At 39.3% G+C, this 25,980-nt stretch overlaps 1 protein-coding gene and 1 long non-coding RNA gene across 3 annotated transcripts; one reads left to right on the top strand and one right to left on the bottom strand.

Annotated features, from left to right (window-relative positions):
* Positions 1-1,525: 1,525 nt before the first annotated feature.
* LOC117218432 (uncharacterized) lies at positions 1,526-19,418 on the bottom strand. Of its 2 annotated transcripts, XM_076520944.1 has the most exons (3): positions 18,711-19,418; positions 18,174-18,343; positions 1,526-2,964 (listed from the first exon to the last, which is right to left on the bottom strand). In XM_076520944.1, the coding sequence occupies exon 3, from the start codon at positions 2,962-2,964 to the stop codon at positions 2,521-2,523; it is 444 nt and encodes a 147-aa protein (XP_076377059.1). In that variant the 5' UTR covers positions 18,174-18,343; positions 18,711-19,418; the 3' UTR covers positions 1,526-2,520. The 2 variants fall into 2 exon arrangements, with proteins under 2 accessions (XP_076377059.1, XP_076377058.1); XM_076520943.1 differs by lacking the exons at positions 18,174-18,343; positions 18,711-19,418 and adding an exon at positions 7,061-8,074.
* LOC143259336 (uncharacterized) lies at positions 2,782-6,584 on the top strand. The gene is made up of 2 exons (XR_013033143.1): positions 2,782-5,493; positions 5,788-6,584. It is a non-coding gene; the product is annotated as an uncharacterized LOC143259336 (long non-coding RNA).
* Positions 19,419-25,980: the final 6,562 nt, after the last annotated feature.

Genomic DNA, 25,980 nt, shown 5'->3' with positions numbered 1-25,980 from the left:
CAAATAGCAAAAACGTGACTACCAAGCTGATACCGCTGTGTACACTGTTAAGAGGTCGCCTAAGGCTACTATTTCGAGATGAAAGGGTTGTCTTATGGCAACTTCGACGTTGCTGGCGCCAATGTCTCTCCGAGCAGCGGACGACTCGCTATCGGAACAGCTCATCAACCGACGCCTGTGCAAGATACGAATCGTATTGCAACGCGTAAGAGTGCCCTAAGCCGTCGAAACACACCGAACGCTTATTGATCTGTCCCAACATTGAGAGGAGAGAAGAGAGACCAGGAGTCCAAAACGACGCTCGCAGTAGCCGTGGATTCCGGATACGCTGGTGACCCCGGCGAAGGTCGCCGTTGTACGGCCTCGCCGCCAAAAAGTGTGTCAAGGACGTCGGGAAGAAGCAGGAAGATACGGTTCTTGCCAAACTGTCCCGAGTCTTTTATGGGGTCACGTACTGGTCCGATGCACGAGGTCCCTACGTATAACATTTCTTATGTATACACGTTTGATGTATTATTTAAAAGAACTGCTCCTTCTCTTCCAAACGTGTCTTCAATTTTTTAACATTCCCAAATGATTCATTTTGCTCAACCCCGTCATCTTGTGCAACTGTCTAGATTAAATATTCGGATGCCTTTTAATAACGGAATATTAAAAAGTGGTCTGCACGACCGAATGTTTGTTAAACGTTAGAGAATCTAGTTCACCAGGTAATGTCAACTGCAAATTGCAATTGGGTTGGAAAAACAACAAAATTGAGAAGATGACGTTTCTTAACGTTTTTATCCGAGCCTAAAAACATTTCTTTTGTCGTTCCAATCAATTGCAATTTTTGCAGAAATTCTAGCGATTTGGTCCAATTTTTAAACACCTATTCCGTTTTAAAAGGAGTCCGAATATTTTAATGAACGACTCTAGTGTCAAATTAAAGAAAATTAATATTATTGATAATGTACTATTGTTCGAGTCTGTCTAATTAATTAAAGCAGCATCAATCCTCGTTGATCAAATGCTTTACGTCCGGATAATGTGTTAAGAGTTTGATAAATGCATCGTCCAAAAATTATTTAAAATATTAATTTCCATCAATTTTTGTATTTGAAATAATAAAATGGATTAATAATGAAAACGTACGTAGTACGTAATGTACTATCTTCGTTTAACGATCGTTGGATTTAATGGAAAACAAAGTAAATAGCTGAAGCGAATGAAAGTTTTGTTTACGATTTCGATACCACTGCAAGCTGATCGTATTCGAACCGTTATTAGAAAAGCATCGCGGGAAGTTTCTGTGAATTCGAGCGTGTGGCGTATTCTCCCAGAAATTTTCTCCACATTTCCACCGACCCTTTTCTTCGCCCAAGCGCATGGAACGTGTTAAAACCGAGACAGACTTTCCGACCGATTGCACTGGAAAATCACGTACGAAATCATACCGGCCGCCGAAATCGGGAAACGACAACGAATTTCTAGCAACAAAGGGCTTCGCGTTTCTCCGAATCAACTAAAGCAAAACAGTTCACAATTTCTCCCTAAAAGCATATATTTCCAAGGTTTTCTCGTCGTTGAAATTTCTTGTTAACAAATACATTAATCTGAATCTAAAAAAAGAAACATTTAAAAACCACAAAACAATCACGTATTTATACATTACACACAAAAAATACAGTTGGCCTCGACTGGCAAAATTGCGGCACCGCGGTTCACATCGTTGCCGTTGGTTGCGAAATTTGAAGAGAATTCTCGGCGCTGTATAATTCGACGAGCACCGATTTTTATGTAACTTTGCACAATTTATTGTATCGCCTAAGAAATTTGTCGTGCACGATTCGTTTGCTTCGCGCTTTAGAAAAAGAAACCTTATTATCCGAGCAGTTATTCGCGCACCGTTAAATCCACGAGAATTTTGCATTGTCTACGTAGTTTTACAAAAATTTTTGACGAAAAAATCCTCTTAGCAAATTTTTATCTATTCAAACGATACTGTTACATATTTTTTAATCCAGCATTATATTATACAGTTGCCATGATATCAATAAATGGAAAACCGTCGTCCTAATTTCGCCATTCACGTTATTTATTTTATACAGTTTATACAATATTATTGTAAATCGATGAATTTAGAACAAAAGAAGCTTTTGTCCGTACGAACGAATAATAATTTCTGAAAAGTAGGAGAGCGAAATCGAATTTTCCTACAAAAAAAAAAACAGATAGTAATTTCCAAAAAATAGTAGAGGGAAATCGAATTTTCCTACAAAAAGACGAATAATAATTTCTAAATGGTAGAAGATGGAAATCGAATTTTCCTACAAAAAAAAAAATACTATCGATACGTATACAGATTTCTAGAAACGGTTAAATTCGAGTGGGTCGACTCGGATAAAAAGCTTTCTCCTGGACGTACGCAGGCGAAAGACACGTACAAATTTATCGGTTTGTCCAATGAAGAATCGTGCGAATTTCCATAAAAGATCTTTGCGCCGCGAGTCGCCGTTTGCGAGTAAACAAAACGTGCGTCTAATGGCTGCCTTGGCTGGCATTCGCCGGCACGGTAACCTCGTGGGGATATTTCCCGTAGATCTTGCCGCTTCTGGTCACTCTGTAACGAATCTGCGGGATCTGGATGACAGTCGTTGAACTGGTGACGTGCGGGCCGTCGCCGTTGCAGAACCGTTTCATCCGTCTGATCCCGTGCTTGTGTTTCCGTTGCAAAATAGGATTCTCCAGTTTCAACCGTTGATGGTGATGGTGGTGCTTCGACAGCGTCGCGGTCGACGAGCTCTTTACGTTAGTAATCGGAAAGTGGTTGCGTTTCTTCAGCAACCTTAGCGGGGAGATGGCCAGGATCGCTTTGGCGACGCTCCGACGGCAACTCCATAGAACGAACGCTGTTGCGAACCACGCCAACCAGGGGCTGCCCTTTGGTGTCGCAGCTGGTTCCCTCGACCATAGAAATAACATCTGAAAAACAATTAATGTCCGTAGGTTTTATGAACCGTCGTAGAATGGCGGCACTTCTTCGAAATTAATTTTCGGATTTAGAATCATTTTTATCAACCACCGAAGCTCTCGTACACACGCTGTGCGGACAGAAGAAGAAGAAGAAATTAAAAGTTTAAAAAAAGCCCGGACGCTAAATGACGATACTTTCAGCTCTCTAGTTTTCCGTGACGAGTTCTAGTTCGCCAATTAAGAAGAGGCTGGATTCGGGTCGAGGGGAGAAGAGAGGCACGTGCGTGAACGTTGCAACGGCGTTAATTGAAGTGGCAGTTTTAGTCGAGCGATAACGAAGCGAACTTACGATCGTCCGCGTCGCATCGCGGAAACCTGTGTGAAATATTTGCCGTTGACGGGCCACTATATTTTTCGTTAAATCGTATCGCTTGTGTGCCGGAGCGCCGCGCAGCAATTAGCGAATAAATTGCAGTTGGAACACAGACCAAGCGTTTACAACGACCCCGTTCGCGTTTCTGCGCGGAACGGAACCGAACAACGTTGACGATACGAGATTTCGGTTGAAACCGTGCCATTTCGACCTTTCTGCTAGCTTTAGCGCTAAAACAATAGATAAAACAGTAGATACGAAAAGTGATTATGTTATAACTAGATTGCGGAACTTTATGCAAGATAAAAATTGTCTGCATCAATTGCGATCCAGATAGGAGACAAACACAAGTTTCGTTTTTCTATCTTTAATCAATCTAATCAGTTGAAGTTAATACAATCAACGTTCTTAGTTCGTTTGAATCTTTCCACTGCTTTAAATTATACCTAATCGTCTTTGCTACGAATGCATAAAATCCGCACGATCTAGTTGTAACAAACATGTTAAATTTTGTGACACGATGCTACGGTGAAGAATTCGAAACGTGATCCGTTAAACGCGAATGTTTTCAATTTCTTCCATATTGAAATAACATTTTATTCTTTTGTTACAAATATTTCAAGCTTCGCAGTACATATGGGGACAAGCAATAAATGTCCTATTTCTATTAGAAAATTATTATAGAACATAGGAGATACACAGAATGACTGTAATTTTGAGCGAGTTTTTGTTTAAATGAAAGATCTTTGCTCAAAAGTCATTGCGATGAATGTTTGTTTCGCGCATGCCTCTGCTCTTCGAACATACATTGCGAACAATGGGTTCAAGGTAAAAAGGCGAAAAATATCAATTTCTTGAAGAGACCATATTAGAAACACACTTATCGAATCTGTGAATTTCCATACTTTTAGTTTTTCCTCGATGCGAAGAAGCGGACTTTTTTTCCTGTCCTTCCGAGTACAGTAATGTCTCTCTAATTGACGCTCGGATTGTCCACGAAAAATGGACAATTTTGGAAGAGGAGATACGATTGTTCGAGCTTCGTGGCTCGTTTCTTATGGTTACCGATTGTCAACAACTATATAAAAACGAGCTACAAGGCTCGAATAATCGTATCTCCTCTGTCAAAATTGTCCATTTTTGTGCGCAATCTGAGCGTATCAATTAGGGAGACATTACTGTAGATCGCAAAAGAATACATATTTCCGTTTTTAAAATATTTCGAAAATTATACGTTTTAATGTACAGATGGGTCTCGTATTAGGCGCTTTTACCCTATATTGTTATAGGGTAAATATAACTTATAATGTAGGCTATATAATTTAACCTTTACCCTATGCAACATGCGTTTATCTGAAATTCGCATTCGTCGTCTAAATCCTCTATGGGCCCATGTAACTTTCAAGTCACAAGCTAATATATCCACATTTTACCAAATAGTTTTAGTTTTTTTTGGCAAGATGATGTATACGTCTTAATTATATAATGCCTCTGAAATAACCAATAACAATGTTGATGACGGTTGACGGCACCATCAACCTGAAATGTCAAAATAAATACCTTGCAAGTTGTCTGCAGATAGAAACCAAAGGGACCATCTTGTGCAACTGAGATTATTTATGCTTTTGTCGGTGTTTACTAAATAAAAAAAAGCGTACATAATAGCTCTGGGCTCGTATATCAATAACAATTTATTTATTTGCATTTCAATAATCATTTTGTTACTATTTGTATATGATACAGTTTTGTAACTTTCAGGTTACATTGGGATATTGTGGTAGATTCGAGTGTATTTAGGATAATAGTTGTGCTTTCTTCTACTTTCAAATTTATACATCAAATACCCAAAATATAGATACAAAATCATATAAAAATAAAAGAGGAATTAGAATTAGACGCGAGAGCGGTTACAGATCCGAAGATTCTTTATTAGATTCTGAGTCCGATGAAGATCATCCAGAAGCATTTACTAGACGACGCGTAAATATTATCGACAGTGACGATGAATTTAGTACCGAATTATCATCGGATGAGGAAAATTCAGGACCACACAGAACTATTTGGCAACCAGTTCCAAATGCAACGAACATCAATGTTTAACGCCAAATTGAAACTGTTTTATGGAATTTCACGCTTAAGCATTTATGCACAGAAGTGGAAACATTGTAAGTCCTTGTTACTTCAAAGTTACAAATTGAATCAATTGTAATATAATAATAATAATTGTTATTATATATATATTATTATATATAATTATTATATATAATTATTATATTATTATATTATTATATTTATATTATTTATTTATTTATTTATATTATAATTATTATATTCTTATATATTATATATAATTATTGTTGTAATAATAATAATTGTTTAAACTGTTAAATATTTTTTTAATTAGCATATATAGGTTATAATAATAGATTTTCTGTTGCATAAATTTTTTTATATTTAAGAAAAAAATTCGGCCCACACACAGAGGGTTAAATTTCTGACCGCTACTGTACGCGAGAAAGGCGAAGGTGAAGAGACAGAGATCGAAGAAGGGTGGCAGAGCGTCGTGAAATGGGGGGACAGCGAGGGACATCGATTCCGTGACCGTCGTGCTTTTTCAAGGTTGTTCGGCCTTAAATCCACGATAATTCGTTTAGAGGGGCCAGTATAGATTACGGTACTAGGCCGGGTTCAGACTTTTATGGCTCCCCGAGCGGCGTGAATATCGTTTGCTGCCCGTTGGCCGCGCCGCATAGTGGGGCTAGGGAGGCACCCAAAAGCGATAAAAAATATTTTCTGACCGAAATCAGATACTTTCGTTGGACTTTTTGCTATTTTACTCCGAGACATTATATACACGGAGTTCATATAATCTCGAGCACACGTAATACCTCCGTTATGCCCGACGTTATGTCAAGGCCATTTTAAATCGAGTTTTCAAGGTCATGATGCATTCGTCTCTCGTCAGCTGCAATATCGCGCTAATGGAAATATATCGTTTCATTTAATAAATCGACATTGACCTTCGAAACACACGAAAAGAAACGTTGTCCTACCTTTACATTCGTTCTACGAAATCACGTAATTTTTCATCCGTACATTTTTTTTTCTGGCATATCAAAGGTTATATTACGTATGCTCAAGTAAAAATGCACACCCTATAAGTACACCTACGAACATTGAATGTACGTAGAATCTATTTTTCAACAACATTTGTGAACAAAAATATGATTATAAAATTCAGATATCGACTATACAAGCGTTAAACCAAGTAACAACAATTTAACAACTAATATTTCGATTATATATATTTATATTATTATAATTTATTATATATATATATATATCGATTATAATTTATTATATATATATCGATTATATATCGATTATATATATTTTATTTTAATGAAACGGTATTATCAATTTTCGACGATTGGCGCTTTCAGAAGCAAGCGGATCTTTTATAAATAAACTAACGACCCAAAAAAATTGTACCACTAATTCATAGCCCAAATGTTCAATTCGATATTAATACAAGCTGTTTCAATTGCGGCGATAATTTTTGAAAACGGACTATCTCCGCGTTTTGGTTGACCATGCGCCAATGCGCGCCGGTATGCGCACCGTTCCCTCCACGGTTGACCCATTTGGCAAAGATCTCCAACAGGGGGAATTCCGCATTAGACCCCCGCGTGGTGCGGGGGTGGAGAACGCGTTTTTACCGCTGGAACTGACCTTACGGATCCACTCGTTGGCGCGCTGCCTGAAATTCAGGGGTCGATCGACTGGTCGAAACATAGAATGGCCGTGAACGATGACTTACTGCGAGACGGTAGTTGAACCTGGGCACAGAGGAAGGGAAAACGATCGTGATCAGTGTCCGGACGAAAAGGTCAGGGTGATTTCACGCGTGAAAAATAATTTCACGGTCGGAGCTGCGGCCGGTTGTTTCGAACTGTGTCGCTCGGTCTGTTTAGTCGGACGATCGCGGGTTAAATGTTAGGCATTTCGGTTAAATACAGGGTGTCTCAGTAACTCTGTTACAAAGCGATATCCCCATTATCGTTAATGATACGCGGAAATGCTTGAGGAACAAATTGTTTGGTTCGAATGGACACGTGTTATGGTAGAAATCATTTTTTTGTGAAGGTCATATTTTTCGAGATTTCAAGATCATCGACGTGTTTTTAAATGGGATTACATATTTCTATCATTATATCGTGATAGCTAAGATCAAGACGAATCTAATAACCTATAATACCATGACTTTTGTGCGACCTTGGGTACGAAAAATAAAGAAATTTTTAGACATTAGGTTTTCGGCGCGGTTGCAAAAGCATTAAGATTACTGGTTACGTCGAAGCAATTATTTCTGAGCGCGTTTCAATGACAAAAAATACTTGAGACGTATTTTAGAAATTAGTTAAACGATTATCGAATTTTCGTTACCAGCTCGAAATAAAAAAGCTGAAAAACGTATCTTTCTTACTTTTGATCGTTATTCCGACCGATTATAACCAAACATAACATAACCTTGCGCTATATAGAAACATAATCATCATTCTAAAGGATCGCTAATGACTGGACTGCAGATTTTTGTGAATTTTTTGATAAAACTCTGAAGAAGGAAATGATTTCATACGACAACCAGAAAATTCCTTGTGGCGAACGTAGAACAGTAACACAATTAATTTCTGCTAATAATAAATGCATGACATAACCTTGCGCTATATAGAAACATAACCACCAGCCTAAAGGATCGCTAATGACTGGACTGCAGATTTTTGTGAATTTTTTGATAAAACTCTGAAGAAGGAAATGATTTCATACGACAACCTGAAAATTCGTTGTGTCGAACGTAGAACAGTAACACAATTAATATCTGCTAATAATAAATGCATAACATAACCTTGCGCTATATAGAAACATAATCATCAGCCTAATGGATCGCTAATGACTGGACTGCAGATTTTTGTGAATTTTTTGATAAAACTCTGAAGAAGGAAATGATTTCATACGACAACCTGAAAATTCGTTGTGTCGAACGTAGAACAGTAACACAATTAATATCTGCTAATAATAAATGCATAACATAACCTTGCGCTATATAGAAACATAATCATCAGCCTAAAGGATCGCTAATGACTGGACTGCAGATTTTTGTGAATTTTTTGACAAAACTCTGCAGAAGGAAATGATTTCTTACGACAACCAGAAAATTCGTTGTGTCGAACGTAGAACAGTAACACAATTAATTTCTGCTAATAATAAATGCATGACATAACCTTGCGCTATATAGAAACATAACCACCAGCCTAAAGGATCGCTAATGACTGGACTGCAGATTTTTGTGAATTTTTTGTTAAAACTCTGAAGAAGGAAATGATTTCATACGACAACCAGAAAATTCCTTGTGTCGAACGTAGAACAGTAACACAATTAATTTCTGCTAATAATAAATGCATAGAAATCCACAGTGAGTCCAATCAGTTGCGATGCGACATTGAACGTCGAATGAAAGAAGAAAGAAAGAGGAAAAACATGGAAGAAAATGCTGCGGAAGAGATCGTAGTTTTACGGCTCAACCCGGCGAGTCAAATTCCGTTGCGGAGCAACAATCTCGTTTAGCGGCGGAACAAGTTCCGCGAGCGGTAAACGAGATCCTCCAATATTCTAAAAAAGAAAAAGAGAAGATCGCGCGCGTCCGCAACAAGTATCGATCCTCGGGAATCGAAACGAACGGCGCGCTCGGTAGCCGCGTCGGCGTCGGCGAGGAAATAAATTGGCTTCCCAACTCGCAGGAACTCAATTCCGGATGGAAAGAACGGCCGAGCAGGAGGCATCGCGAAGGAACTACAGACCGAATGCTCGATGGAAAACGTAATTTATTGAAAGGGACGGGGCGTGCCGGTTCCGCCGCGCCGCGCCGCGAAAAAAGGAGAGAAGCGCGGAGCGAAAGAGAAAACGGGGGACCTTGCCTTGAAACGGCTCTATAGAAACGGCGGTGCGCGCGGTGCACGTGGCTGTTGACGGAAGCGAAAACGTGACATTGTGCATAGTTTAAAAGCTTGAGGGGCCATCGGATCGCCGCGGCGTTGCCGAGGGAAACGCTCCCGATGATCGATACCGATTAATAATTTAGGTCGGCTAACCGCGGCTGGAATTCGCGGTCTGTCGCGAGCCAAGCAGATAAGAACAAAGGGTGGGTCCTGTGCGAAAGGAAACGGAAGAACGTTAATGGCCTATCCAGCGAGGAGAGCTTGACAAATAGCGGTCGACGGCGATGAAAGAGCCGGTTGCGTTTCGTTACGTGGCCGCGTAACGAGTTCGTGCTTTCACGAGTAGAAAACTGCCCTGCTCTCGACCATAAAGAATCTCGGCCGTGCAGAGGACAGCCCGGGGTCGAACTTTTCCGTCCTCCAATCTTGTGTGCGCGAAGCGTTTTTTTCTTTTTTTTTTCTTTTTTCCTGTCGGGATAAGCTGGGCGAAAGGTGACAGCTTTTTCAGGGGAAAAAGAAAAGACTGAAAACACCGCTTTAAACACCTCGATGATCAAGCATTTCGTTGCGAAACTCTTGGGTAATTGTGCGGAAGAGGGTCGACCTCGCGGCTTTCAATGACCTTGGAGTATGTCGTGAAGATCAGCCTACCGAGTGAGTCTGCTTCTCTATGCGCGGCGTAAAACGGGGCGGTTAACGCGTCAAGCGGATGCAACATTTGGAAGCAATCGGGCAGCAGAAAACGTGTAACGCGGTTGCGTTAAAATCGAGACATTTTGATGATTTCGTTTCATTTTCAAATACAATAATAAGAATTATTATTATTGTTATTAGTAAATCAAAATGACGGACTTTGTGCGTATTTTCAGAATTTAACACACGAAGCTCTTCATTATTTATCTGTGACATTATCTTCTGGTCCAAAACGTTTACCAATATTTCTAAAATGGCGAAATACTAATAATAATAATAATTATTATTATTATTGTATTTGAAAATGAAACGAAATCATCAAAATGTTTCAATTTTAATGCAACTGCGTTACACGTTTCTGCTGCCCGATTGCTTCCAAATGTTGCATGTTTACAATAATAATAATAATAATTATTATTATTATTATATTATTATAATCATAATAATAATTATTATTATTATTATTATATTATTATAATCATAATAATAATAATTATTATTATATTATTATAATCATAATAATAATTATTATTATTATATTATTATAATCATAATTATTATTATTATTATTATATTATTATAATCATAATTATTATTATTATTGCAAACATGCAGCATTTGGAAATTGCAATTATTATTATTATTGTATTTCGCCATCTTAGAAATATTGGTAAACGTTTCGGACCAGAAGATAATGTCACAGATAAATAATGATGAGCTTCGTGCGTTAAATTCTGAAAATACGCACAAAGTCTGTCATTTTGATTCACTATTAACGCGTCCGTGCGCGGCTCCGTCGCCACCACCCTAATCCAGTTAAGGGGCTAAATAATGTCGGACGACCGGCTAACGCATTCGCGCAAAACTTTTTTCGATAAATACAATAATTTTCGTGCAGCCATGGTCCTTTGAATCGTCACGTTCGACCCCCGCTTCATCGATCCACCGAACTTCCTTGATATTTACCGGCGAGCGATCGTGGACAATGAGAGTCGCAAGAGAGGGGGAGGGGGGTTGAAGGGAGACAGAGAGAGAAAAAAGGGTCAGAGAACAGAATCGAATCTGGACACCTTCCATCCTCGGGGGTGGAAGATTTCATATCGGATCGGACGGGAAAGCTGAAAGTACAGGGGAGGTCAAGTAGCAGCGGGTAGATACATTTCAGATAACAACGGCAGGCCGATGTCGAGACGGCCGTGACACGGCGGGACACGTCTCGATAAGAACGGAAAGAAACCTTCGCGGGATCGGTAAATTGCCAAGAGAAACGTTCGGGGACTTCCTTGATTGGCTGATAGGTCGCAGACGCGCGGCAATCGTTTCGGAACCGTGTGCAACACCTTAAATGGCGCATCGCCGCCGTTCTCCGGCCTGTGTACCAGACGCGGGTAGACTGTTAATCGATAAGAAATTACGCGCATAAACGCGGCATCTTATCTGGATACATCAGTGTCCGGTGTTTCCATTTTCGCGGCGGCTTTTAACCAGTTAGCTGTGTCGCCGCCTTTTTTCCAATGCGCGCACCTATACGTGTCGCTGTTAAAATATTGGATCAAAAAGACGGTTTTATTTGATAAAATTAACAATTTTATTACTAATGTTTACTTATTCGCTTAACGTCAACATATACTACGTACATAATAAACGAAAACACGAGAAAAATCAAATACTTATAAAAGTGAAAAATTGAAATTGCTGCTGTAAAGTGGTATTCAGCGAAGCAAGGTACGATACGCAATGGCACTTTGCACATCGAACACCAATATCGTGAATTATTCACATAATTATTCATAGTTTTTATTTGTTTATTTTATTCCGGTCTGGCCTCAAAGTATTCTAAACATTTTGAAATTAGAAAATATGTTTCCCTTTTCACCAAAATTACAATTTAAATAGCCGATGACACAAAACAATGCCTCTTCTCCGTGACGAGTATACTCGTCGAACACAGCTAACCGGTTAACGGAGTACTCTAGCGTGGAGTGCGTGTTTTCTCTTTTTTTTATCTTTATTAGAGGGAATTTTTTGCGAAGAAACCGTTGTACCTTTCGCAGTGAAATTGACGATTCGGACGCGCGACACGACGTTACTCGACTCGAAATTCGAGCGCTCGAATAAATCGGCATAATCCTACGGTAATGGAACGTCGGGGCGGCGTTAACGCGGAAACGACGCGTCCGGAGGGTGCTCTCGAGAAACACGTTTGCGTTTTATTTCGTACACGCCGATTACAGGCTCGCGACACCCGGCTCTTTTTCGCGTCCACGGCGATAAAGCGAATTGGGTTATTGAGATTATTTAGAGTTCACTGTGTGGCGGTGAAGTTGACGTGAAAGTGGAATAGAGGTTGCCGCAAAGGCAACGAATATCGGGGCCGCAGATGCAAAGCGGCGAAACGCCGGCCAGAATTTTATTTATATGCGAGATTTATTTGCACACGGATAGCTGGGCTGTTAACCTTCCGTCGCGTTGTCGTCGTTCTGTGTGAAATAAAGGATAGCCGGACGGAATTTATATTTTTACGTCGTTCGACTCCGAAATCGATTACACAGTTGCTATACGCATAGTTGGCGAGACCTTTCAAAGGTCTCTTTTAAACTTTCGTTACAGACTCGAACGAAAAGGTTGAAATAAACGTTTTCACCTTTTTTGTCACTTCAACCAATTCTTGTAAAATGTATTTTACACATCTAAAAATAAAACGAGCCGTTTGGTTCAACATTCAAAAAGTTGTTCCATTTTATATAAAGTATCCGAATATTTTCGCGACCAAGCGTATACGTTTAACTATTATTTGTTGTCCAAAGTGTTTGTTCTTTTTCGTTATAAAATTTGTTATAATATTACATGTAAATCAATCATATTCCATTGGTGACTTTACAATCTATTTGGAACAGTTGGGAAATAGTAAATTTATTCTTACGTACCATGTAATTGTGACATTATTGGTGTAAATCGGCAAAATAAATAATTAACACTGCAAAGAGTTAGAATGGAAAACATTCATTAACGGATAGGCAAGAGTATTTTGTATACCTTTTTTGTGTACAATAAATGCTTGAATTAACAAATCGTATTTCAATCGTTGTACAGTAAACTAGACCCTCTAACGTCTCAAAAAAATTCAAGTCGTTCGGTCCAGTTTCAAAAACGTTATAACGTTTTAAATTTGTCTGAATACAGTAATGTCTCTCTAATTGACGCTCAGATTGTCATCAAAAATGTACAATTTGGGAAGAGAAGATTCGATTATTCGAGCCTTACGATTCGTTTTTATAGTTACGAATTGTCAACAACTATAAAAAAACAAGCTACAAAACTCGAATAATCGTATCTCCTCTTCCCAAATTGTCCATTTTTGTGGACAATCTGAGCGTCAGTTAGGGAGACATTACTGTAATTTGAAATAATTTCTTCCTATTTCAAATATTTTATTATTTTCATTTCACAAATGATATATACAAAGTGATTACATTTTGTAGTTCATTCGAATAAATTATTTCAAATACTTTCCTGAAATAAGATAACAAATAATTTGACGTTAGACATTGAACTAAATGAATTAATTGACCGAGAACATGGGAGTGTTTATAGTTATTCGCTCTCGAAACGGTCTTTGAATTCGATCATTCGTGTCGAAGATTTATCACTGTAGTGATTGTCCATTTTTGTGCACAATCTGAGCGTCAGTTAGGGAGACATTACTGTATGTACTTTTCTCCATCGCTGTAATATCGATTCTGTATTAAATTACGAATTATGTTGTAAAAATTGTACGGATTGTTGCGAAGCATTCGTTTCCGACGATTTCGGAACGTATCTTAACGCGTTCGGGCGCCCCATTCTCGTGTCGAGACCGTTCATAGAACACAGGCGCCCCTTTTTGCACTCATCATATTCCTGTAAGTGACATGCATTCCCGTAAAAGTGCTTTGCTACATATGCACGCGTGCTTAAATATTTCGAATGAACGCCGCTGCTCGATCAAAGCTATAAAACTGTGTCATGAATGTGCCTCGGAAGCTCGAGTCGTTCCCCACTATTTTCATCTCCATCCTGAAACTTTCCGCCTATGGGTGTGCCTTTCAACTTCTCCAGTTAAAAGTGTCGCAGAAAATGGTCTTCTCGGTTTTTTTTTTTCATTTCGGACGCGATTGCGAGTCGTTCACCGGTGCCGAACGAATGGGAATTCGCTTTCTCTGTCCAAAATTAAATCTTTCGAGTTGAAAAAATAAAGTTTAGTAAAATAAATTCTTTTGTTAAAAAGCTCCCACGTCCAAAATATGTATAATTCGTTTTGAGGACAGTTCTGTGCTGAGACACGGCGTTCTAAATACAAGATCATAAAATTCGAAGTAAACTTAAACGTTTTACACACCGGTTACATGTAGAATATTAGAGAACAGGTCTTAATGACGATTCTTTGTGTATATTAGCTGGTGCACTTGAATCGAGTTTTAATAATTTTTTAACCAATTTACAAATGGCGTCAAATTTATAACGATTCAAACCTTAAGGAGAGTTTTGAAAAAAACTGTAAAGGGTTGCAGGTATCGGTATCAAACCGTCTTTATATAAAAACTTAAACAACTTGCTGAGAAGTGAATGTCAAGTTTAGGTGCAACCTCGTGCAACCTTCGCATGTAGAATAATTTCAACAAATAGATGCCACCACACTGTCTCGACGACTGGGTGAGCAGTCAAGCAATAAGTGCCCTCGTCTCTGAACTCTTCTCATCTTCGATGAAAAAAAAATGTGTCTAACGAAAGTTGACCGGTATTCGCAACGCTAAAATTTTATCTCGCAACTTGAGTGTTTCTTCCTGCGTTTTTCAGTTCCGCTTTCCTTTAACGATGTACAGTAATGTCTCCCTTACTGACCCTCAGATTGTCCACTAAAATGGATAAGAGGAGATACGATTATTCGAGCTTTGTGGCTCATTTTTATAATTGTGGACAATTTATAACTATAAAAATAAACCGCAAGGCTCGAATAATAAAAAATATCTCCTCTTCCCAAATTGTCCATTTTTGTGGTCAATCTCAATCAGAGAGACATTACTGTAGCTCTGAAGTAGGGTAATGTCTCTCTAATTGACGCTCAGATTGTTAAAAAAAAAAAATGGATAATTTTGAAAGAGGAGATACGATTTTTCGAGCCTTATGACTCGTTTTTTATGGTTATCGATTGTTAACAACTATAAAAACGAGCTACAAGGCTCGAATAATCGTATCTCCTCTTCCCAAATTGTCCATTTTTGTGGTCAATCTCAATCAGAGAGACATTACTGTAGCTCTGAAGTAGGGTAATGTCTCTCTAATTGACGCTCAGATTGTTAAAAAAAAAAATGGATAATTTTGAAAGAGGAGATACGATTTTTCGAGCCTTATGACTCGTTTTTTATGGTTATCGATTGTTAACAACTATAAAAACGAGCTACAAGGCTCGAATAATCGTATCTCCTCTTCCCAAATTGTCCATTTTTGTGCACAATCTCAGCGTCAATTAGGGAGACATTGCTGTATTTTGCAATTAACTCTACGTTGTCGTACGTTAGGTTATTATTCACACATGCATCGACCATCTTCTGTCACAATTTTGACCAGAGCTGTCCAAAAGGCCTGGCGGCGAGCAAGGGCAAAGCCATGGACTAAGGGCAAAGCTACGGGCATGCGTCTTAGCGGAGTGGGGATGGGAGAAAAGAAAGAGCGAAGCGTGTTTACGTTTTCATGCTATCCTTCCTCTCTCACTCGCACTCATCGCTGTTATATGCTGACCGTTCGAGCTCATTCTATTTCGCTCATTCTCGATGTAACCTACAGTCAATCTCTGTCACCGTCTTCAGCCAAATATAGGGTGTCCCATAAGTTCTTTCCTTTTCTCTGATGCGAAATGATTACACGATATTTGTCGTTTAAGGTTGATTTATTGAGTTATATATGAACCATTCTGCTCCATTACCTTCTTCCATCTTTCAGGAAGCCTCATTAGGCCGTCTTTCCAAGATTGTTGAGGCTTACTTGCAAAATATTGATCATGTAACGTACGGAGAATTTTCCCACGAATTTTTTATACTCCTTCCTGAAGGCATACGCCAGGCTGGCGCCAGCCAGCCGGGGGTTCATTTGTATATCGCGAGTCAAGTACCTTCAAGGGGTACGACGACGAACGTTCTGGTATCGAACCACATAGGAACACCCCCACTACCATTTCCCAAAGAAAATCTGGGTATATAAAGGGCTCAAACGCGACCAGAAGAGACTCTAGCGAGATCGAGTTTTAATTCTCCTTCGAGCAAAACAATCGAGTAGGTAATAGATACCAGATTAAAGCCCCCGCCGATTCAGTACGATAAGCTGAGAGCGCGATAGAGTCCGCGAAACACTTATTCAGATACATTTGTAGTAAAACCAAAACTTGTAATATACTAGCTTTTACCAGTTACTTTGGTTACAAAATTCAATTATTTCCATTTCTTACTTCGAAGCAGTAGTTGGTACAACCCACAGGGATGTATCTTTACCGCTCGAGGTATATCTTCAATTTTTTCTTAACCTAACTCCAATTTCCCCAAATCCTATCCTGATCTTAAGGTAGCCACCCGTGTCGAAATAAGCATTGGCTGGTCTACACATCCTATCCCGACCTCAAGGTAGCCACCCGTACCGAAATAAGCATTGGCTGGTCTACGTACCCTATCCCGACCTCAAGGTAGCCACCCGTGCCGAAATAAGCATTGGATGGTCTGCGCATCCTATCCCGACCTCAAGGTAGCCACCTGTGCCAAAATAAGCATTGGCTGGTCTACGCACCCTATCCCGACCTCAAGGTAGCCATCCGTGCCGAAATAATCATTGGCTGGTCTACGCACCCTATCCCGACCTCAAGGTAGCCATCTGTGCCGAAATAAGCATTGGCTGGTCTACGCATCCTATTCCGATCTCTAGATAACCACCCGTGCCGAAATAAGCATTGGCTGGTCTACGCATCCTATTCTGATCTCTAGATAACTACCCGTGCCGAAATAAGCATTGGCTGGTCTACGCACCCTATCCCGATCTCAAGGTAGCCACCTGTGCCGAAATAATCATTGGCTGGTTTACGCACTCTATCCCGATCTCAGGGAAGCCACCCGTGCCGAAATAAGCACTGGATGGTCTACGCACCCTATCCCGATCTCAAAGTAGCCACCCGTGCCGAAATAATCATTGGCTGGTCTACGCACCCTATCCCAACCTCAAGGTAGCCATCTGTGCCGAAATAAGCACTGGATGGTCTACGCACCCTATCCCGATCTCAAGGTAGCCACCTGTGCCGAAATAATCATTGGCTAGTTTACGCACTCTATTCCGATCTCAGGGAAGCCACCCATGCCGAAATAAGAATTGGCTGGTCTACGCATCCTATTCCGATCTCTGGGTAGCCATCCGTGCCGAAATAATCATTGGCTGGTGTACACATCCTATCCCGACCTCAAGGTTGCCACCCGTACCGAAATAAGCATTGGCTGGTCTATGCATCCTATTCTGATCTCTAGATAACCACCCGTGCCGAAATAAGCATTGGCTGGTCTACGCACCCTATCCCGATCTCAAGGTAGCCACCTGTGCCGAAATAATCATTGGCTGGTTTACGCACTCTATCCCGATCTCAGGGAAGCCACCCGTGCCGAAATAAGCATTGGATGGTCTACGCACCCTATCCCGATCTCAAAGTAGCCACCCGTGCCGAAATAAACATTGGCTGGTCTACGCATCCTATCCCGATCTCAAAGTAGCCACCCATGCCGAAATAAGAATTGGCTGGTCCTATGCACCCTATCCCGATCTCAAGGTAGCCACCCGTGCCGAAATAAGCATTGGCTGGTCTACGCATCCTATTCCGATCTCTAGATAACCACCCGTGCCGAAATAAGCATCGGCTGATCCACGAATCTCCCTTAGAAAAATCCCAATCGCATCCAACCTCCGGCCACGCAAAACTGCCTGGCCCTCGGCTCGTAATAAAAATATGACTGTTTTTTTACGAAATTCTAACAGTTTCAAAAAATATCAAACGTTTGACGAAAGTTACAATTTTAATGCACGGAGACTGTCTGGAACTACTACAATATGGATGACACGGCGGTCAACGTGTTAGAAAGCAAAATGTATACCTCGACGTGTCTCGAACCTCTCCAACTTTCCACCTGGACTTCCTCCTGGATCTCCACCGCGGTGTTTCGCGTCCACTGCCTATGCACTGGAGAACGTGCACGGCCGTGGTCCTCGTGGCGGTGGAGGATCACACGGGAATTGTCCTCCTTCCTCGTCGATGTTGCGTCTTCTGATCAACGATAGACACATTGAAAATCCGAATAGTTAATATATTCATCGTAATAAACAGTCGACAAGTTGTTCGAACGATACAGAAAAACTCTATAACACAATACGGAATAACTATGTAACCATGTTAGTTGTATACCAAACAAGTATTTGCGGAGTTTATATTTGTTTCATTTCTTAATGAACATAAATATATGGAAAAATTAGTCCAGCATAATTTTACGTTACGAAGCAACAAGGTTAAGATACACGTTATAAGAATTTCTGGTTCATTGTTCCCGCTTAACGTAACCTTTCGAATACTATTTTCGCTGGGCGGATTCGTACGAGCGACTTTTTTGTGTAATGTTCATCCGAACGATGCATACCACTGCTAACCAACAAAATGGTCAGGTATCTCGTCGCACTGGCAGTCGGTGACACGTTTGTTAGCGGGGCGACGGTTTTTCATATCCTTCCACCGTGAATTTCCCTCGACGGCGATCCCCGCGAACAGAGAATCGCGGTTTTCCACGCTGTAAAATCTTGTAGAAAAATTGTGTAGATATGGTATAAAAAAGGTCGGTTAAAATGACATACGAAGAGTGCCGGGGGGAAAGAATTTAGACAAAGGATTGCGAAGCCTGTGGCTGCCCGCTTGACGTTCGTCGATCTCAAAGAAACGATCGATCGATTCTCGAAAATTGGAAGTTTTATAGCGTTCCTAGGAAATTGTGAGCTTTCGACGGAAACGAGTAAATCGAATAACAATTGTTCATTCATTATTCGTAGCATAAATTGTTCTCTGTATTTATTCGAATGAATTTGTTGTATAGCGATTGTTAAATCATTCGAGTAATAATGCAAATAATTGTCGACCGTTTCTGGATTTACGTAATTTTATAAGAATACATTTATACGAATGATCTGTTCAGGATCGGTTCAATTTCAACTGCTCGTAGAACTATAAAATTGCCGACGCCTTCCTCCGTCGTAAAAACGTTATTTAGTTATGCGTGAATGGTCGATCGACTCAAATGCAACAAACTTGTCAATGAAACGTTTGAATAAAAGTTAATTGTAAAAAAGAATATGTGAGAAATAAATCGATGATAAACTATGAAAAAGCACTTTATATTCTATCATTTTTATTCAAATGAATAATATCGTTTGAATCTTATACGGATAATTGTTTATTCCATTGCATATTTTTTTGTACGGTGTTGAATCAAATTTTATTCGTTAGTCTTTATTTCTTATCCGATATTCGAATAAAATTTAACCCAACTCTGCCAGAAAGTAACAATATGGAAATGTAGAATGTTGTTAGAAAATCATACATTTTTCTACATTTTCGCTAAAGAAGGAAGGGCGTCGTTGCATTAATCTGTTTGTATAGTAACCCACATACGTTCTGAACGCATCGAAACTCCTATCGAATTTCTAGAAAGTAACAATACACAGGCGAGTTTCAGGCCAATACATAGAATGTTGCTGGAAAGTCATAAATCATGTACGCAATCATGTTTCCATTGAAGAGAGGAGATGTTATTGCATCAATCTGTTGTACAGTAACCCACATACATTATAAACGCATCAAAACTTCTATCGCACTTCTGGAAAGTAACAATGCACAACGTGTTTCACGCCAATATGTAGAATGTTGCTAGAGAAACTCAGAAATTATCGCAAAAGTCAAATAAGTCATCGATGTCACCATAAAGCCTAGTAATATTTTCACTAAAAAAAAAGGTTTCGTTCTATATCAATGCAGTCTGTTGTTTACGCACTAAATCATGCACGTTGCGATCGTACCGCAGCTTCGATAACATGAATTAACAATGTTAATACGACGTCGATACCGAGAATTCAATGAACGAATTTTCATGAACATCGGTAAAAGCCTGTTGTCGAATTTCTCATTAAACATGCTGTCCATAATAATCGTGATGTACGAATTACGCCACTGTTGAGGCAAATCATCAATTGATCCTGCACAGAGCTGTTCATCAAATCGAAGATCTACGTGCACGATTTTCGACGAACGATCGACACGATCTATCAACGAATGCCGCGATCTATAAACGAATATCAGCGTCGCAAAGATTATTTCTCTTGGACAGGCTTACGCTGACTAAAGATCGATACAACTAAAAAGCACGAAAAGGAAGCGAACGTGGATCCGTGGAATCTTATACTCAAAAATTAGCAAGCGCCTGTTTCGATCCGTTGGTTCACGGCTTCAACGAATTGTAATCTTCGTTAATTTGTTGGTTCGGTTGCGTCGCGTCGTCGCGTCGAGCTGAAACGAAAGTTTGATACGTCCTTTAGCTCAGAAGAAACAATCCCCTCAGAGCCCAGGATGGGTCAGCTAGAAGCAGACTATAGTCTTTTCGCTCTTTCCTAACTCCCGTGCCTTCCCGTGCCTTCCCGTGACGTCACTGGATCGTGTCAGTAGGTCAGAACCTGGTTACGTGCGCGCCCGTGTTTCTCCAACGTACCGGGTGTTCGGACGTTGCATTTTGCGTCCTGACACCGTGACGGGGAATGCGCAATTACCGTGCGTGCCACATTTAGAATTGGTCATCGTTTCAGTAAATTTTCGTTTAAATGATTATTTAAATAAAAACTGACGCGTTACCTGGAAGTTGAATTAAAAGACAAAAATTATTACTTATCATTTATACATATGGATCTAAATAAATTGTATCGAATAATAAAATTAATAATCTTAAACCTTAACGCGTGCGACGAAACATATCGACCACCCAAATACAAGCGTATAATTATAAATAATTTTTGTTTCTCGAACCCGAGAGAAGTTGAAATTAAATTTTTCCTTTAAAATGGTTATACAAAGGAACAGTATTCCACGATTGATTTGTCGTCGCGCTTTGTTCACCACCGAAGAACCTTGGTTAATAATTAATAATCTTAAACCTTAACGCGTGCGCCGAAACGTATCGACCATCCAAATACAAGCGTATAATTATAAATAATTTTTGTTTCTCGAACTCGAAGTTGAAATTAAATTTTTCCTTTAAAATGGTTATACAAAGGAATAGTATTCCACGATTGATTTGTCGTCGCGCTTTGTTCACCACCGAAGAACCTTGGTTAATAATTAATAATCTTAAAACTTAACGCGTGCGACGAAACATATCGACCACCCAAATACAAGCGTATAATTATAAATAATTTTTGTTTCTCGAACTCGAAGTTGAAATTAAATTTTTCCTTTAAAATGGTTATACAAAGGAATAGTATTCCACGATTGATTTGTCATCGCGCTTTGTTCACCACCGAAGAACCTTGGTTAATAATTAATAATCTTAAACCTTAACGCGTGCGACAAAACATATCGACCACCCAAATACAAGCGTATAATTATAAATAATTTTTGTTTCTCGAACTCGAAGTTGAAATTAAATTTTTCCTTTAAAATGGTTATACAAAGGAATAGTATTCCACGATTGATTTGTCGTCGCGCTTTGTTCACCGAAGAACCTTGGATCTTTCGATGAACGCGACCCTTTCAATGAATCGTAAAATGATTATTGTATCTACATGAAATTCACGGGTAAATGGTAAAATAATGTATTTGCTCGCGATTTAAACGTTAAACGGTACAGTATCTTCCGACGGTACAATATAATGTCTCCCTAATTGACGCTCAGATTGTATACAAAAATGGACAATTTGGAAAGAGGAGATACGATTATTCGAGCCTTGTACAGTAATGTCTCCCTAATCGACGCTCAGATTGCCCACAAAAATGGACAATTTGGGAAGAGGCGATAGGATTATTCGAGCCTTGCGCCTCGTTTTTATAATTGTTGAGAATCGGTAATTATAAAAACGAGTGACAAGACTCAAATTAATCGTATCTCCTCTTCCTAAATTGTCCATTTTTGAGGTCAATCTGAGCGTCAATTAGAGAGACATTACTGTACTCGCTTGTGGAAATATTTCGGTGTTTCATTCTTTTAACTTATTTATTTAGAGGACATATTGTATGAAAATACCATCGACTCGACGAAAATTCGTTCGAAGGGGCGAAATTGATGGCTGCGATATCAGAGGCGGTTTTAAATGTCTATTGACCAGGCGCGCCAATTTATCGTCGGTTCGTAACGTTGACGTAATGCGAATCAAGAATTATGTTCGTTCGATTAAGCGTTTTACGCGTCGCTTCACGGACGCAAAGTTTCCTTCAAGATAAAGGTTAAAGTTTATAGCATCTTTGCGACCTCAGCGATTTGCCGCGGTCATTAATTCCTTCCGCAACGTTACTCCTTTATGTGAGACAAATTCTTCTGTGGTCTGCGCCTGGCGGTGTGTGCATTCTACGGCGAGGACGTTAGCGTGCCTCTTTGATCGAGACTCTTTTCCCCGTCATTTTCCACGATAAAATCGCACGGAGATTGCCGCGGATAGATCCCGCTGCTGCTGCTGCTGCTGCTGCCAAACGAAAACTTCCATGATGAACGAGCCTCGTGCACGCTTATGTTATGAAAACAAATCGGGAGTTTAATCAGTCGCGCATTCATCGCACGCTATTATCACTTTTAGAAAGTTTTTATCGCTGAACGACGCTTACATGTCGTAATGCACGCGCGTGCTTCTTCCCACGTCAGTATTTTTTACGCGGTTCTTTCGCGATTACGCGATTTTTAGAATACAGTATTTTTTACACGAGATTCTTTTAACAAGTTTCGTTCGCAGCTGCGCGATCGTTTCGACGTAGAATTTATTGCACGATTCGATGGACCGAACAATTAAAGAGGAAAGAAAGAAAGAGAACGTATTATGTTATAATTGTCTACAACATTTATTAACAGACGTTTCTATGTGCAATCAGCATTTCGTAACAAAGCGCGCTAAATCGGTGTTATTCATTTCGTGTTCTATTATTATAGATAATAATAATATTATTATCATAAAATATATATATATATATATATATATATATATATATATATATATATATATATATATAATTAATTTCATATTAACGCGATCATCGCCGTTTCGTTTGCATAATAGTTTTCACAAAAAAGGTATTTTTTTCCAACATATTTGTCGCGTCTATTAAAATACCTGGAACCATTTGTGAAAACTGTTACGCGAACGAAACGGTGACGATTGCGTTAATATGAAATTAATCATTTCATCGGAAAGGACTGAAGAGGAAAATTGAAATAAGCGTGAACGTTGAACAAATTAGATGGCGCGATAGCAAATTTTATCGTCATATCTCTTTGGGAACAAAAGAACCGGCAGTGCAAGCGGGGAAGTCGATCTTCTGGCCTCGCTTTCACGTTCACCAGTTATCGTGCATTGCGCATTTCATTCGTCTTGGATACTGATTTCACAGTTAACGACGTTGTTACTCGCAGGAAGCAATCTGGTAGGTTTTAAACATCTCGCTTTCAATATTGTGAGCGCGAAAGTAAGAGGGTTGCCGAGGACGTGAATCATTCTTAAACGTCACGAATGTTGCGAGAACCTTGCGAATCGGCTATTCGAAGTTCTGCATAATTTAAGTGGTGACACCTTGGCTGATTAACAATCTTGTCAAAATCATAAATGAATAATTGGTGTTCCCTAAGAAGTTGTTCGACGGCGTTAGCGATTCGTAAAGCAACGCGTTATCTCGAGTAATGTACAAGCTTCTTTTTCATTTGTTTAATCGATTTGCTTTTAAATATACTGTGGCTATAAATCATAAAACTATCGAACACTAAAAATAACCAAATACGTATTGGTTCATAAAAATGACACGATTTTAACTCTTCGCACTCGAAGCTGTTTTAACTGTGAATCTAAAATAATTTTTCTGACTTATCGTATTTTCATTTTATACGACAAAGTGCATTTCATGCGTGCGAAATTGAATCTTGCGACTTTTCAAATCTAAACTTTGTTAATGTAAAAATGATCTTAGAACGTAATATAACAAATTTTAGCGGTGCCTCAGAGTCACCACTCGAGTGCAAAGGGTTAAGTTTCGTGCGAACTCGATTACAACGTATTTGAATAATTAATCGTTTAATTTTTGTAAATCATTGTTTAATTGTTTCCAACGAGAGCGTGTATCTCTATAATTTCAGCAATTGTAGAATACAAAGTTCCAAATCGGTCGTTTTACGCATAAATATATGAAATAGACGTTTCGGTGGACTTTCAACAGTTTCCTTAGAACAGAAAAGTTAAAGGCAAAAAACAGCTGTTACGTCAGATTCGATTGAAAATGTTAACAGTTTCGGAACATCGGACAATACTGCCGCAGAGGCGGACTACACTAATGTCTCTCTAATTGACGCCCAGATTGTCCACGAAAATGGACAATTTGGGAAGAGGAGACACGATTATTTTTATAGTTGTTCACAATCGCTAACTATGATTTTTACTTTTTAAAACTTGGAAAATAAAGCTCAAAAACAATCGATAACCATAAAAAACGGGCCACAAGACTCGAAAAATCGTATCTCCTCTTCCAAAATTGTCCATTTTTGTGGACTATCTGAGCGTCAATTAGAGAGACATTACTGTACTCACAGCGAGCACGGAAAATTACAGGAATGTCTCTCTAATTGACGCCAGGATTGACCACAAAAGTGGACAATTTGGGAAGAGGAGACACGATTATTTTTATAGTTGTTCACAATCGCTAACTATGATTTTTACTTTTTAAAACTTGGAAAATAAAGCTCATAAACAATCGATAACCATAAAAAACGGGCCACAAGACTCGAAAAATCGTATCTCCTCTTCCAAAATTGTCCATTTTTGTGGAATATCTGAGCGTCAATTAGAGAGACATTACTGTACTCACAGCGAGCACGGAAAATTACAGGAATGTCTCTCTAATTGACGCCCAGATTGACCACAAAAGTGGACAATTTGGGAAGAGGAGACACGATTATTTTTATAGTTCTTCACAATCGCTAACTATGATTTTTACTTTTTAAAACTTGGAAAATAAAGCTCAAAAACAATCGATAACCATAAAAAACGGGTCACAAGACTCGAAAAATCGTATCTCCTCTTCCAAAATTGTCCATTTTTGTGGACTATCTGAGCGTCAATTAGAGAGACATTACTGTACTCACAGCGAGCACGGAAAATTACAGGAATGTCTCTCTAATTGACGCCCAGATTGACCACAAAAGTGGACAATTTGGGAAGAGGAGATACGATTATTCGAGCCTTGGGGTTTATTTTTATAGTTATAAATTGCCCACAATTATAAAAACGGGCCGCAAGGCTCGAATAATCGTATCTCCGCTTCCCAAATTGTCTATTTGCGTGGACAATCTGAGCGTCAATTAGGGAGACATTACTGTATCATGATTCGATCCTTGCGGTTCATTTTTATAGTTCCGAATTGTCAATAACTATAAAAACGAGCTGCAAGGCTCGAATAATCCTATCGCCTCTTCCCAAATTGTCCATTTTTGTGGACTATCTGAGCGTCAATTAGAGAGACATTACTGTACTCACAGCGAGTACGGAAAATTACAGCAATGTCTCTCTAATTGACGCCCAGATTGCGCACACAAATGGACAATTTGGGAAGAGGAGATACGATTATTCGAGCCTTGGGGTTTATTTTTATAGTTATAAATTGCCCACAATTATAAAAACGGGCCGCAA

Source organism: Megalopta genalis, chromosome 4 (assembly GCF_051020955.1).
Source record: "Megalopta genalis isolate 19385.01 chromosome 4, iyMegGena1_principal, whole genome shotgun sequence".
In the NCBI taxonomy this organism is placed as follows: domain Eukaryota; kingdom Metazoa; phylum Arthropoda; class Insecta; order Hymenoptera; family Halictidae; genus Megalopta; species Megalopta genalis.
This window is presented reverse-complemented; position numbering and strand designations above follow the sequence as displayed.

What these genes read in the sequence shown, in the direction of transcription:
- LOC117218432 (XM_076520943.1), bottom strand. Translation starts at nt 7,123, where the DNA reads ATGTTTCGACCAGTCGATCGACCCCTGAATTTCAGGCAGCGCGCCAAC. An exon ending in CCAACGAGTGGATCCGTAAG is followed by an intron (nt 2,965 to 7,060) that starts GTCAGTTCCAGC and finishes ATTGTTTTTCAG; the next exon opens with ATGTTATTTCTATGGTCGAG.